A 15,852-nucleotide genomic window follows, 5' to 3' on the forward strand; every position below is an offset into this window, starting at 1 on the left:
ATTAAAAAAAAATAGATCCGTTATATTAAAGATTTTTTTTAATATTTGTTCCATTAATATGAAGGAAGGTACATGTATATACACAAATATTAGATGCATGATAAAATAAATCTTAAATCGTTAATTTCTAAAAATTAATTTCTAATCATTATATCAAAATATCATATATCTTATCGTCTGTGTCAGACCGTGAGGAAATATCATATTTAAAGCCAAAGCAACCCGGGGAGAGGTAGAGCAACCGAGACCGAGCCTCCGTACTCCTAACAGCCCAATTAATTTCGGTAGGTTTTCCACTCGTCACAGCCCAATTAATGACTCTACGTTTTCCACGGTCACTTATCAGCCTTCACTAAGATGGGCCTGCCGTTGGATGGGTAGAAATTGTATTCGAATACAACAGGGGCAGCAGGGAAAGAATTTAAATGGTAATATCACCTAATCCCGCACCCACTCACGAAGTCCCCTTCTGGTTTCGGCCGTGGGCCCCCAACGAGAATTAAAAACGGCAGACGAACACCGCGGCTTCCCTCGGCGGTTAAAGCGTCGTGCTCATTCACTAGCTCACCGCCCTCTTCATACGCTTCCCGTACAATTATGATTTATGCCCACACACGTTTTTTTCTCATGGAATTTAATTGATTCCAAAAATAAAGAAACTCTTTTTTTACCTATTTATTAAAACAATTAATTTAAAATACTTTTATTTAACAAAAATAAAAAAGAATAAGAGTCTTCGCACAAAAACAAGCAAACGCTTGAGACGGCAGGTGGAGATTCCGGTTGGCTTCGAGCTTCAAGCGACGGCGACGACGACAGCTCGTCTTCCATTCGTTCACGGGTGGCCGGTCCTTTTTTTTTAAGTGAACGAGTCAATTTACTCTTTAAAGTGCGTTGCAAACAGAGCAGATAGCAATAATAGTGAGGGCATATTGGTCTTTTCAATACTTATGGCGATGAGTTTATTTACCTCAACGCAGTAGACCAGTTTTTGTTGCGCAGCCGAAGGGTCCCGCTATCACCAGCCTGTTACGTTGCGTTCGTCACGCCACGTGTTCATGGCATCCCAGTAAGTTCTACTTTCTACCCATCGTCGCACAGACTTCTTCACCTCCCTCTTCTCTTCTGCCTCTCCTCTGTCCCGTCAGTAATCGGAAGGGAAAGAAATCGGCGATAAGGGGGGTTTCTTAGAGATCTACTCCGCCGTCGTCGCCGCCATGGATCGCCCCTCCGTTGGAGGTGCTACTGAGCTGCTGCTACTTTACGTCATGTCTGTCGTTGCCGTTGCCGTTGCTGTCTCTGCACCGACCTCCTCGTCTTCGTCGCCAGCATCGCCTGGATCTGACTCCTCTGCCGTCACATTGGCCGGCGTGTCGAATTCTACCGGGCAGATTAACTCCAATTCCGTCCTCGTTGCCCTTCTCGATTCACGCTACACTGAACTGGCGGAGCTGGTGGAGAAGGCCCTCCTTCTCCCGTCCCTCGAAGCCGCCGTTGGCCGCCATAACCTCACTATCTTTGCCCCCAGAAACGAGGCACTCGAGCGCGATCTGGACCCTGAGTTCAAGCGCTTCCTCCTGGAGCCCCGGAATCTCCGCTCCTTGCAGGCACTGCTTCTCTACCACGTTGTCCCCTCCCGTATTGCTTCCGGAGTCTGGCCTCAGGCCCGCCACCCCACCCTTGCCGGGGATCACCTTCACTTGGAGGATAATAAGGTCGGCCTTGCGGCCGTGGCGCACCCGGACGCGGTGATTCGCCCCGATGGTGTGATCCATGGAATCGAGCGGTTGCTGGTGCCTAGATCCGTGCAGGAGGACTTCAATCGTCGGCGGAGCCTTGCTGCCATTTCTGCTGTGCTTCCTACCGGTTCGCCGGAGGTTGACCCGCGCACCCATCGCCTCAAAAAGCCGGCGCCGCCGGTCCCCCCTGGTGCCCCACCAGTGCTCCCTATCTACGACGCTCTAGCCCCTGGTCCTTCGCTGGCGCCTGCCCCCGCGCCTGGCCCCGGATCCGGGAAGCATTGGTTCGATGGAGAGAGCCAGGTGAAGGACTTCATCCAGACACTCCTCCTTTACGGTGGCTACAACGAGTTCGCCGACATCCTGGTTAATCTTACGTCGCTCGCTGTCGAGATGGGCCGGTTAGTGTCGGAGGGCTACGTGCTGACTGTACTGGCGCCGAGCGACGACGCCATGGGGAGGTTGACGGCGGACCAGCTCAGCGAGCCTGGCGCACCGGAGGCCATTATGTACTACCACCTCATCCCGGAGTACCAGACGGAGGAGAGTATGTACAACGCTGTGCGAAGGTTCGGGAAAGTGCGCTACGACACTCTGCGGCTGCCACACAAGGTGGTGGCGCGCGAGGCTGACGGCTCCGTCAAATTCGGCTCTGGCGAGGGCTCAGCCTACTTATTTGACCCGGACATCTACACCGACGGCCGCATCTCCGTGCAGGGCATTGATGCAGTCCTCTTCCCACCAGACGAGACGCCACCAGCCACACCCCTTTCCCCCGCCGCCCGCAAGGCCGAGCTCGCCCAGGTCAAATCCAAGTCCAAGCTCAAAACCAAACTCAGAAGAGGTAACTACTGTGCTCCTCTTATTCTTACCTGTCTGTGCAAGGTGATTGCTGGTGATGCTTTCCGGCGACTGCGGCCGGTGCGCATTCCTGCAAGATTCCTTTTTTATACAATTTTTACTGCATTTCAATTCACTACAGTTTATCGTAAATTAAATAAGTTGTAGTCTTTAAGATTTGTAGTTTAATTATTCTTGCCAGTGGTCCGTAGAATGTGGTCTGCATTAATTCGCTGCTTTATAATTTTCGAAGGCATATATATATATATATATATATATATATATATATATATATATATATATCAGTCGCCGGTGTGAGTTGTCGGTGGAGTTTTTGCTTTGTGGTGAAGGAATACTTTTCTTTCTTGCAAATCGCCTCTTTGCTTTCTTCCTTTTGTTGTATTCTTTTCCACATAAAAGTGATTTGTGGATGTTAACAGATGTGAAAGATGAGTATTAGGTCTTGACCAATTCAACCATGGTTCATCATGATCACGTTACATTGTTTGCGTAGCGTTTGTTGATTTGTCACCTCCAATGTTTTAGAATATATAAATTTTTATTCTTTTGGTGGCTTTATAAAACACACCCAAGTTTGATTTTTTTTTTTGCTTCAAACTGACATTTTAACTTCTCATGAAAATGGCATTAGCATTTCAATCGAGTTGGTGAATAGATACTTTTTCTATAATGCTGTCTTGTCAATTATGCAGTTTAGACTAATTAAGACGTGTTTGCAATGATTCAATGCAGGTAAATTATTCGAAATGGGATGCAATTTGCTTGGGGTGTTGGGTCAACGATCTAACTTTGCCACCTGCCAATAGACAGAATGGAATAAGATTTAAGGTAAAAAAAAATGATGCACCTGCCCCCTCCGTTGTGTAGATAATAAAACTGTTCTTTCACAGTGGGGGATGAATTGTGTTTGCATATTTGTAAAGGAAATGTTCTTTTTGTATTGATTGTCGTCATTTTTGTTTTGATACAAAGTCAAATTCCAGATAATGGTCTCAAAAGATTTCCTTCTTATTCATATTAATAATGGTAGAAATGTGAATGGAAATGGACGAAAGAGAAATGTGAATGGAAAGGAGAAATGTGAATGGACAAGGATGAAGGAGATTATTTTGTATATGAGTTTAGTCTTATATTAAAAGTTTTAAGGTATTATTGTTGGTTTATATTGTTGCACATATATTGATGATGTTAATAGATATATGAGGAGAGATTAAGTCTTTCATGTATGGGTACGTGGGATATGCAAGTTTAGGGTTCGGATTGTATTGAACTAAATTAATTTGTGTGTGAGTATGATTTGTGCGCGTTGAATGTCTGACCGATTGAGTTAAAATTTACACAAGCAAATGAACTATACATTCCACAGTATAGTCTATTTTTTCAGTTAATTTCCTACTTGATGTCTAGTTTTTCAGCCAATTTAGTCCTACTAAATAGTTTCTTCTTGCTTAATGTCTGATTTGATGTCTGATTATCAGTTTAGATCAACTTAATAGATAAATTTTATTTAATTTATAATTTTAATTTGGATTACTCCTCTCATGATTGTCCGGTGTCTTCTTTGATACACTAAGTGACTAATTGTTTTGGATGTCTTTTGAGGAACAAGCCAAATAATTTGAGAAGTGGACGAGTTATGGGTAAGAAAGTAAGCAGCTGTCCTGTAGGACTTAATTATGGGCTATTAAATATGAACTTAAATTTTTGGAATTTGATCATAGCTGCATATCATGTTGTATTGTCTTCATTCTGCAGCCAGCCGTAGTTCACTCGGAGAAAGCACTGTATCCAGTTGTAATCCAATATGATTCTTTCCATATGCAATTAAAAATTTGAAGTTCGATATTTTTTTATTATTTATCATCTTTTCTGGCAATAATTTCCATTTATACATTTAAGAAACTATATTATTTTGTGTAAATATTGGTGGACTGTTTTTTTTCATTCCTATTTTTCTTAATGCTAATAGAAGTAAGAAGGTTAAACATAATAAAGGGCGTCCCACCTGTTCAGCTCGCTTTATAAAATGATACAATTATCATATTATTTTCATTATTATTTTTTATTTATAATTTTTTGCTAAAACTTAAATGAAAAGTATAAGTATAAAATTGTAACTATTATAATTATATATAATAGTTAGAAATATAAATAATATTTTTTTTTTCCAAATGGGATATGCGATACTAGGCTCCTGTATTATTCACTACAAGCACTTTTCGATTTATCCTGATGGTCGGTGAGAAATTTTCGTAGGGCCGGATCGGTCACCCTAGACTCAACGTTTCCAAGTTTGATTTTTTTTTTTTTTTGTCCCCAGGGCGTAGCACAGATGGGGAGTGCATGGTTCTGTGACTGAAAGGTCCAGGGGTCGATCTCCGGGGTGTCATTGCCTAGGGTTAATGTCTCCGCCATGTACTTTCCACCTACCTGTATTTACCTCCCTTCATATCCGTGAGACCGGCTCTAGGGGGCCGCTGATGTGACGGTTCCATTTTTTTTTTTGATTAATTAATTTTTTTTTTAGAAACATGAATAGTAGGTGAATAAAATTTAATTCACATTGTCTATTAAGATTAACTATACAGATCAAAATAAAATTTTTCTATATATTTTGCATCCAAATAAATATATCATCATCAAAATTTCAAAAACATATAGAGAAGAGAAAAAAAATTAGAGAACCCATTATTTATATTATAACAATTTTAAAATCGTAACTATTATAATATATTTAATAATTATGATTTCGTAACTACTATATCAAACGGATTCATAAATTTGATTAAAAATTTAAACAAGAGATAATAACATTAAAAGGATAATCAGATAATTATATATGGCTGAACACTGAACAAGAAAATAGATACTCTTTGATAAGAAATCAAAATAAAACTGATTTTAAAAAAAAAACCTCTGCTTGATTTTTGCTAAGAAATGGCAGGGGATTTTGTTTTAGCAAAATAGTCGACTGCAGGTGAATTTTATCGTTTCCACCTTTTGAGTGTCTAAGTTATTTTTTCTAAAAAAAATACTGAAGAAAATTTTACAAAGAAGAAGAGTAAGTTTTGTGTTTGATGCACAAAGAGGACAACATTCTATGGCAACTTCTTCTCAAATTGTAAATGGAGGAAATAATAAAATGCAACAAAACAATTAGTGATCTTCTACACTAAGATTTTTAAAAATAATAATAAAATGAAAAATAATCGAATATAAATATGCTGAGAGAATAAACAAATACATGTTCATTTGGTTTCTCTGGATACAAACTGAAACTAACAGCTATTGGCTGGAAAAACCTCAGTTGCTTGCTACCAACAAAGAGATAAGTGATGAGACCAAGATTAGGAGACCTGTTGATGATCATGTTCTTAAAATAAAATAAAAAAAAAAAAAGACAGCCCGATGCACGAAGCTCCCGTCATACGTACAAAAGGTTATTTCCAAGATTCGAACTTGTGATCTTTAGGTCACAATGCAATAACTTTACCGTTATACCAAGACTCCCCTTCATGTTCTTAAAATAAATAAAGAAAATAATTTGGTTTTTGGACAATTCAAATGCAACTTGATCATACTTTGCAATTCTAGAAGCATCAATGCACACTGTAAATCGTAATGAAATCCAAACTATTTTGCACCCTTAAGATACAACAACATAGGGACTCAGTTCCTAAACTCTGTGGATGATAATTACAAAAGGAATAAGAACTTTAGTATCCAGAGTCCTCTGTATCTAGACTCTTCATATTTCCCCATTTTGGATACAAACACTTAGAATGCTGAAACTCCAAGTGAATACTTGACTTTCCTATTGATCGTATGTAAATATCTTTAGGAGTAATTGTATCGAATACATGGGACGAAGTATCTGAGCACTCGTACCCAAGTGTGAGTGACATAATCCAAAACTACCTTGTTAGCTAATATTTAATGTGCTCGGAAAGCAATACTGAAACTAGCCTGTATCCCTTTCTTGCCAAATCCAGCATCTCCTTTATGCATCATTGCGACAAATTCACTGTAATCTATGCGTCCATCCTGCAAAAAGGAAAAGGAAAAAAATGAGAAATTTCTTCTCTTAATGTAGCTTTTATCAGCAAGAGACAATAGTAGATGCCATAAGCTTTACATTATCTTGATCAACTTCTCTGATCATATCCTCTAGCTTCACATCTTTGATACCAAACTCTTCACATGCTTGTTGCAATTCATCTTGAGTTATATAGCCACTCCCATCTTTGTCAAAATATGAGAAGGCAGCAAACAAGTGATCCTCCCTCTCTATCTTATTTAGATGCAAAGTAGCAGCAACAAACTCGCCATAGTCAATAGTCCCACTATTATCAACATCTGCCTAAAATTTTCCAATACCAAAAAACACAAAAACAAAATTGATAAGAAAGAGTTTTGTGTTAATAGACTCAACAGAATCTTATCATATGTTCTGCATTCAACACGCATTCTCAAAACAATGAGGTGATCATGATACATGCAGCATTTGTGGCTGATATTAGGAAAGGAATATGTTTCTTTAACAGAATCCTGATTGTCACTACAGACCATGAAAAGTCTTGCATTTTTTCAATACTTACAGCCTGCATAAGTGCATAAATTTCCGATTCCTTTAGATTAGTACCAACTCTTTCTAAACCAGCCTTGAGTTCTTCAAATGATATTTGTCCACTATTGTCTGTGTCTATCATCTTAAACATTTGCTTTAGGCCAGCAATTTCATCCTCTGAAAGTTGTTCAGCAATTACCTACAAAAGCTCATCTTGGATAACAGGATTTGGAGAAAATAGAGTTTGATGAAAAACATACCATAGCATAAAAATATTGGAACTTTTGAAATCATAATGATGAGAATAGGAACTATTTGGAAAATTCATCTCTGTAATGTTTGTAACATGCATAAATATGCATGAAATGGCCAAAATTGGTGAAAATGCTGTAATCTTTCAGAGCTAAATGATAACTTCTTCAGTTAATTTGTCCCAGAAACATTCATAAGAAAACATCCTAGCAGTATTAAATTGTAGGACATTTTCCACAATTTCAAAGCTTACTCTTATAGCTATCTTTTTCAGCTTGTTCATTGCAGAGAATTGCTTCAGTCGAGATAAGACAGCAGAGTCCAGAGGCTTATCAGGAGCCACTCCGTCTATCTGAACCCATGGATGACCTGAGAGGAAACCAGGAGCAAACTAAGTTCATCATAGAAATGTTCCTATAATAGGGTCTAGTTGTCATAGCATCAACATTCTCTCCATCTAATATGATGAAATATCTAACAGATGATCACCAGACATCTTTGCTTAATTTGACTCAAAGGTGCATTTACCATGCTAGCTGAATAACAAAACTGTGTGGATGTATTGCTAATCATGAAACAGCGAGAATAAGATCCAACAACAGAGCTACGCTGACCATGCTAGGCAGACTACAAGAGTTTTTCATGTGGATGTGTTGGTTTACATGCAATAGATACAATAGGATCATACAGAGAAATGCAAATAATCACTCTTGAATACAAGTTGACGATTTTAAATAAAAAATTAATGCATCAAAACTAACAATAAATACTTACGCAAAACATCATGGACATTCAATCGCCTCTTGGGGTCCCTAATAAGCATTCGTCTCACAAGATCTTTGGCACTTTCAGAGATGCTAGGCCATGGGTCTGACTGAAAATCAAGAGAGCCATGTAAAACCTCTTCAAATATACCTTGCTCAGTTTCTGTAAGTAATATTCATTTTAGAAGATATTGGTGCAGAATATTATAGACAAATTCATGTATATATGGTAAATATACAAACAGAATAAGTTTGGTAATATATACTCATAAGACTAGAGATGAATTTTCACCAGCCCAAAATGGTGGAACACCACTAAGAAGAATATAAATGATAACCCCAGCACTCCAAACATCGGCCTCAGGACCATAACGCTTTTTAAGGACTTCAGGAGCAACATAATAAGGACTGCCAACCACATCCGTGAATATCTCTCCTGAAATAGAGAACTTGCTCATCAGTGAACTGGAAGAAAAAATTCCATAGATGAGATCTCCATGAAATTAGAGCAGATTAATAATGTATCATTGTGTTATCATGCATTCTACAAGATAAATCATACTTAAACAATTTCATGCTATCTAGGATACTCAAATTGTATGATTCATTTAGATGTTGTTAGATGAGTTTATGCATTTGAAAGCACAACAGTAAAAACTCTGTAACTCAAGCTGAGATAAATCCCAAATAAAATATAATGACAATATGAACAGTCGAGTTAGAGTATTTCTATTTTGCTTAGTGCCATTGTATTTACCCGAGGCAACATTTATGATGCCAGAAAGTCTAATTCCAAACTTGAAACAGTTACACTCGAATTTCACATGAAATGCTTTATTACCAATTCTTCTAAATATATAATGATCTAACCCCATATTTAAAAGATTTAGAACATCAAAATTCGCATGGATGCCGAATCAAATTCTTATATGGTCAATTATGGGTAGCTGATGAGTTCCTGATTAGTGCTACAATCAAGATGCGAGTCAAGGTTTCATGAATCAACTAAAATGCCTGATGGTCTAAGATAATTCCTAATTTTCATCATGAAAATTCAAAATGAAAGATGCTGCAAAACTGCTTATGATTAAAAATAATATGCAATTCAGACCAAAATCACAAGCACAAAAAGGCAAACACGAACCCCGAGATTCATAAGCATATCAAAACTAACAAGAAGAAAACTTAAAGAACAAGATACCTGGTCGGAAGAAAATGGATAATCCAAAATCAATGGTCTTAAGAGGTGAATCCTCCATTTGGTTGACAAAAAGAAAATTTTCCGGCTTCAAATCGCGATGCATGACTCCCATTGAATGACAAGCTTCTACAACACCTAGGATGACTCTTGCGAGCTCTGCTGCCTTTCTTTCTGTGTAATGCCCCTTCTGAATGATCCTGTCAAACAGCTCTCCCCCAGCACACAGCTCCATGACAACATGAACAGCCACTGCGTCTTCATAAGCCTCCTTGATGGAAATGACGTTTGGATGGCCGGCCAAATGATGCATTATCTGGATTTCTCTCCTTACATCCTCCACATCCTCTTCCGTCGTCAACTTTCTCTTCAAAATGGACTTGCAAGCAAACTCCTTACCAGTTGTCTTCTCTACGCAGAGATATGTAGTACCAAATTGTCCCTGTCCGAGCTTCCTACCTAAGCAGTAAAGATCCTTCAAATTTTCAGTTTGGCGCTTCAATACGAATTCTGCCTGAAGCCCTGCGACACTGGAAACTCTCTTGACATGGGTGGGCCTCTTGGGTCGGTCCGTTGACGATCTGCTAGGTGCCCGCTTGGCTTCCACTTCCCGGACCTTTACAGGCTTCGGCTCATCTTCATGGATCTTAAGCGGTTGGGGCGCTTCGGTGCGTTCTGTAATTGGCGAGGGCGAGATCGAGGAAGCCTCGCCGGAGGGTTTGCTATCAGAAGCTGGAAGAGCGTCCTGATTTGCTCGGCTACGCCATAGAGTAGCGGATAATGATTGGAAGAATCCATTTTTCGATAGGCTCGGCCCAATGCACGCATTCCCCATCTTGATTCAAGAATCAATATTCCCAGTAATGCCTCTTCAGCATTGGATCGAACTTCTCGTGGGATTCCAGAAAAAACAAAACCCCACGCCCTAGGTCGATCAAATCCCTACCTCTGCTGCAACTTCGAAACAAGACCACATAAAAATTGGATCTTGCGACAATGATGTGCATTCAACCTTAACAAACCGATTCAAATGAAGAAGAACGAGGAGGAATCGACAAAATCTCCTTTATGCATCAATAGGCGATTCAAAAACATTTGAAGAACCGAAATGAAACGAAGGGGGAGATGGCGACAAGTCCCCCGTCCGATTCAGAATGTCCTTGTCTTGCTTGCGACGAATCCTGCGAAGGGAATGCCGATCGGAGGTGATCTCGCGCCGGGATTGGTACTCGCGAAGAGGGGAAGGAGCGCGGGAAGAGGAGGAGAACGGAAACGGGAAGAGGACGTAACGAGGTCAACGGAAACCGGCAGTTTTTTTTTTCCTTCGCCGATTTATTCGGCTCTGTCACGAAGCAAAACGCGTCTGGGGTTGAGAAAACAAACAATGATGCATATTAATGAATTGTTTTTATTTATTTATTTAATTAATCAGTCAATAATTTAAGGCCTACAACCAAATGAGAATTGAAATGAAAAGAAAATTATATCTATATTTTTTATTATGATTAAAAAAATATATATCCAAATGAATCATGCTCTAAAAGTACATAGAAATTTTAGAAAGCAACATGCATGATCAATAGTTTTAAGTTAATTTTTCCTCCTGCTTAGTCAACTAGCTGCATGTCTCCCCACCACTTCACCAGCCTTTGCTCTTCCACATTTCCTAATATTATTTCTAAACATGTAGAATTTTTAGATTTGATGTTACTATATGTAAAATATTTCTCTTTGATTATATTCTACGATCAATGGTAGAGGATACTAGACTAGTGCCTCTTGACTTGCTTAATTTCATTACAAATTGTTCTGTTGCGGTCAGCAGACAGTTTGTTTAATCTTTTTCTAAGAGTGATTCTCGTGGAACATTTTCCCTTGTCTGCTCATTCCATGCACTTTTTCACTTTTTCGTAGCTTTCATTATCATTGTTTGAACATTTTATCACATTAGCAACTTCCACAATATGCCATTTGAACCTGTTCATCTTACAGGTAGGTCCTAGTATATTGGATTTGAGAGCTTCTGAGGATTGTGATACAGATGCCAGTTACACCACCCTTATCACCTCCCTTGGAGGAGTTCGCCCTTTTCCAAAAGATGAACAGTCCACCCTATGTAAAAAGGTTTGTCCAATTTGCTAAAGGGCGAAAACTTTTTGCTGAGAGCGATCCATTAAGGCATGCCAAGATGATGATGGCAGTGAGAGATGCTCTTCCAGAGATGCTCTTTGGATAGCATCATGTTTTGCTCTTAATAGCACCTAATTAAATCAGTTGAAACATAACGACAAAAATTATGATGCGAAGTAAAGCCAATCCAAGCATTAACAAACCCAAAGATAGTCAAGATTCTGCTCAGTACATTACATTGCTAAAATCGCTACCGCAATTTAACAGAAGCAGGAACAAAAAGTAACAGTAGATTTTAGAGGTATTCGTATGTATTCTGCTTATTGCTGTGCACACTGCACTCTCTGGGCACCACCTCCAGGGCCGTCGTCATCTTCCTCGTAGGCTTCCTGTGCCTGAGCTTGCTTCCTCCGCATTTCTTCCTCGATATTGACATCATGTAATGTTGTTTCTTCGCACTCATCAAGCTCCATGTCAGTCATCTGTGCACCAGGCTTCGGCGGTAGCACTGCCTCGAGAGCTTTGCACTGATCTGGTGTCAATGAATCAGGGAAGTCGACACTGAAATGGATGTACAGCTTCCCTTTCATGAAGGGCCTCTGGTACATAGGCATGCCCTCATCGTTTATTGCTTTGAATTGATCTGCAACAATCATTATTTCCACGCATTAAGGATGCACCGAACCAATACCGTCAAATACAAACAGATTAATTGCGACTTCAATGCTTACCAGGCTTTACAACTTCACCGGGATTCGACTTGATAAGCAATTGTCTGTTATCCAAGTGGGTCAAAATAAATTGGAAGCCGCAGAGAGCTTCAGTGAGGGATAGTGTGTGCTCATAAAAGAGATCGTCACCCTTTCTCTTGAATTTTGGGTGTTCCTTTTGTTGAAGGACAAACACAATGTCTCCAGTCACTGTATCGGGCTGCAAAAACAAGTTTGTATAAACTACCATCGAATGTTCAGATCCTAACAGATTATTTGAACCATCGAAGGAAAGGGAATAGAACATACTGCTTCATCTGCCTCTCCAGGGAAGGTTATCTTTTGGCCATTCTGCATACCCTTCTCGACCACAACCTCCAATACTTTCTTTTCCTGCACAACCTTCTCACCTTTGCATTTTGGACATCGGTCCTTCTCATTGATCGTCTCCCCAGTCCCCTTACATTCATTGCAAGGGTGCTGCATTTGTTGTATCATGCCAGGCCCCAACTGCCGAATTGTTACCTTCATGCCAGAACCTTGACAGCCAGAGCACTTAGCCGAAGCACCAGACTTAGAACCCTTCCTGCAAGAAATTAAAATATGAGTAAACACCCGTCTGCTATAAATATGTGATATTAGTAATTGTCGCAAGTTGCATAATAGACAATTCACCCGCTGCATTTTTGACAGATGACATTACGAGAAAGAGACAGCTTCTTAGAAGTTCCATTGTACAGATCTTCCAATGACACCTTAAGAGGATGGATAACATCATCTCCCCTCCTTTGCCTTCGTCCACGGCTGCTACCACCTCCTGCACGTTAGAAGTAGCAAAATATTGAGGAACTAGCACCAGACTTTTGGATTATTTATTAACAACAAGAGGTTGGTCCAAGCATACCTCCAAAAGGACTCCCTCCAAAAAATGATTCGAAGATATCAAATGGATTGTGGCCGCCGCCACCGCCCATTCCCTCCTTCAGGGCATCTTCGCCATACTGATCATAGATTTCACGCTTCTCAGGGTCACTTAGAACCTCATAAGCCTGAGCCAACTCCTTGAACTGTAAAAACATAATAGATCATCATTGCCTCATCTAGGCATCCAAGAGATTGTAGAATAAATCTACATCACAAGCTTGCTTGTTTGGGTGAAAGTATTAAAATATTGATCACATTGCCAATATCTTGGGGGAAAAAAAACTAGATCTTAATCAAAGAACCAAAGACCAAACACCCGTTATTGGAAACTTCAGTAAGAATGTAAGATTAGAGAGAAACAATGATTCATCTTAATTGATCAGAAGGCATGGTTGGATGGCCTTTAAACCTATTAATAAAAACCAAATGCAGAAATTACACTTTTATTCATAAAGCCATAATGTAAAAGAGGTAGCTTTCGCTGGTTTTCAGATCTACGTAACGACGTTCAGCCTTTGCACTCAGGGAATCCTAAATTATAACCCCACGAATGGAAAACAAGAAAAGAACAGTTACAATAGCAGCCAATTCATACACGAATAAACATTAGTAGCAAACAGCATAAAGATGGAAAATTTGCATATATAACAGTAGCAGACCAAACTAAATAATAATTAATAGAACAAAGAAAATCTATGCAAATTAACACAGATCGCATCGACTTACAAAGAAAGATCAGCAAATCCTTACCTTCTCGGGATCGCCTCCCTTATCAGGATGGTTCTTGATAGCAGCCTTCCGATAAGCCTTCTTGAGATCCTCTTGCGAAGCTGTCTTCGGAACCCCAAGGACCTCGTAGTACCTGGTATTATCGCTCTTCTTCGGCCCCCTCCCAAACATCTTGCCGACGAAATCTTAACCGATCAAACAAAAATCGGGAAGAAGCGAAAAAAAACACAAACTCAGTGGCCTAGTCGTCCTCCAATCTGTACAATACCCACTGCGGCAAGGCCTAATCGCGCCCACGGAGGAAGAGGAGGAAGAGGCCGCGATTGCAAGAAACCCTATCGATGCGGAAGTAGAAAGGGTCAGGGGCGAATATATGGCTCTGGGGGTCGATAAGAAGACTCTAGAAGGAGGCATAGGGAAGATCATCGACCGTGTGATCTGAGATGGATGGCTGGTTTATGGTGTTCTAGAGGTTTCCTACTTTCCTTTGGTCTTGGCGTTCATGTGGAAGATGCTTGAAGGAACGGTCTGTTTAGCGCGTGTCTGACGGAAAAAGTATTTAGGGTATATTTAATCATTTTAATAAATTCAAAGATTTGTAATCAAAATTAATGGTCTTTTTTTTTACGTCAGCAAATAGATGTCATTCAAAGAGGAATAAATGTAACTGGGCAAAAAGTAAAAAAGAATAAGAATATTTTTTATATAATTATTATCATCAAAATCATATATTTTTATTTTTATTTTTAATTCGGATAAATCTAGAAATGCATATGTCTCATCACTCAACAATATTCTTTATCCGGGTGGTCTTCTCCGAGACTTTATCAATGCAAAGATTATATGATAGTATTTCATCTTCCGAGTTGGTCTAACTTTTAAGTGGTTCTGAGTTATCAATTCGTGCATCTATCGAGCTTTCAGTGTGCAGAGGTTATTCAAATTAAAGGATAGGATAGTTATAACAAGACCTCTTAAGGATCCTTTAATAACCCATGAACGCACCCATTAATAACCCCTTACGAGAAGTTATAGAATTTTATCTATAAAAGTAAGGGAAAGAGAAAGTATTAGAAAATTCTTTAATTTATGTTTTTCTATATTCTTCTATCCTATTACGATTACCATCAAATTTTTATATTAACTTAAATATCAGAATGTTGAGTGTCTCTATAGGTATTTTAAAATTTATTTTTATAAAACATATGACAGAAGCATAATAATTTTCTAAATTATTACATTACATGTATCACACACATATATGATACACAAGCACAGACATAATCATAGAAAAAAAAGCTTCGTTTAGTAATTATACATTCGAGTTCGTAATCGAACGTTGAAGAGAGTATTTAGCTAGCCTCTATTAGTGTCTATGCTGAGATACCTTCGAGACGACTTCACAAAGTCACGAGCTTTGTCTCAGTTTTGGTATTAGCTAAAGAAGGATGACAACACGATATGAGAGAGAAACAACGACTTGATTTGTTCTCGGTGGCAAAAGCAAACCGACGACACAATATCAAGAGAAGGCAACACCCTTTTGCTGTTGTACGATGGCACGATAGCCCTTGGTTACTGTCCAACAACTGGACAGTCGTGTCTGACGGCTGGGAGGTCGGCAGTAGGGAGGAAGCCGACAGCAAGCAAGTGGACAACAACTCTTTGTTATCCGATTGATTGTGCTACTGTTTGGTGACCTTATGGCCACTGTCCTTCTGTTGGAGAGTTGACAACAAGGAGCAGGTAGCTTGGAAATGGCCCGACAGCAAGATGAGGGTGGCGACAACTAGGATGCTGACGGTAAACATGAATCAATAAGCACTTTCTTGTTAGTTAGGACTAGATAACTAATAAGGAAAGTCCTAACCGAATGTTAGGCTAGTGAGAAGTCTATTTAGTGACTAGTCCTAATCGAAGGTTAGGCAAGAGTAAGTTCAAGCAAATCAGGGGTGACCAAATGTTTGGTAAGAAAAAA

General features: G+C 39.4%; 3 protein-coding genes across 3 annotated transcripts; 1 reads left to right on the forward strand and 2 right to left on the reverse strand.

The window, feature by feature from the left end:
* Positions 1-981: 981 nt before the first annotated feature.
* Positions 982-3,615, forward strand: LOC122037926 (fasciclin-like arabinogalactan protein 15). Its single transcript, XM_042597413.1, has 2 exons — positions 982-2,583; positions 3,333-3,615. Exons 1-2 carry the CDS (start codon positions 1,218-1,220, stop codon positions 3,404-3,406), a joined length of 1,440 nt encoding a protein of 479 aa, XP_042453347.1. The 5' UTR covers positions 982-1,217; the 3' UTR covers positions 3,407-3,615.
* Positions 3,616-6,250: 2,635 nt separating this feature from the next.
* Positions 6,251-10,669, reverse strand: LOC122037925 (calcium-dependent protein kinase 10-like). The gene is made up of 7 exons (XM_042597412.1): positions 9,385-10,669; positions 8,476-8,619; positions 8,194-8,346; positions 7,673-7,788; positions 7,199-7,366; positions 6,736-6,960; positions 6,251-6,644 (listed from the first exon to the last, which is right to left on the reverse strand). Exons 1-7 carry the CDS (start codon positions 10,214-10,216, stop codon positions 6,534-6,536), a joined length of 1,749 nt encoding a protein of 582 aa, XP_042453346.1. The 5' UTR covers positions 10,217-10,669; the 3' UTR covers positions 6,251-6,533.
* Positions 10,670-11,705: 1,036 nt separating this feature from the next.
* Positions 11,706-14,241, reverse strand: LOC122037927 (dnaJ protein homolog). Its single transcript, XM_042597414.1, has 6 exons — positions 13,896-14,241; positions 13,126-13,288; positions 12,897-13,038; positions 12,531-12,807; positions 12,243-12,441; positions 11,706-12,154 (listed from the first exon to the last, which is right to left on the reverse strand). The coding sequence occupies exons 1-6, from the start codon at positions 14,043-14,045 to the stop codon at positions 11,832-11,834; spliced, it is 1,254 nt and encodes a 417-aa protein (XP_042453348.1). The 5' UTR covers positions 14,046-14,241; the 3' UTR covers positions 11,706-11,831.
* Positions 14,242-15,852: the final 1,611 nt, after the last annotated feature.

Source organism: Zingiber officinale, chromosome 1A (assembly GCF_018446385.1).
Source record: "Zingiber officinale cultivar Zhangliang chromosome 1A, Zo_v1.1, whole genome shotgun sequence".
Classification (NCBI taxonomy): Eukaryota; Viridiplantae; Streptophyta; class Magnoliopsida; order Zingiberales; family Zingiberaceae; genus Zingiber; species Zingiber officinale.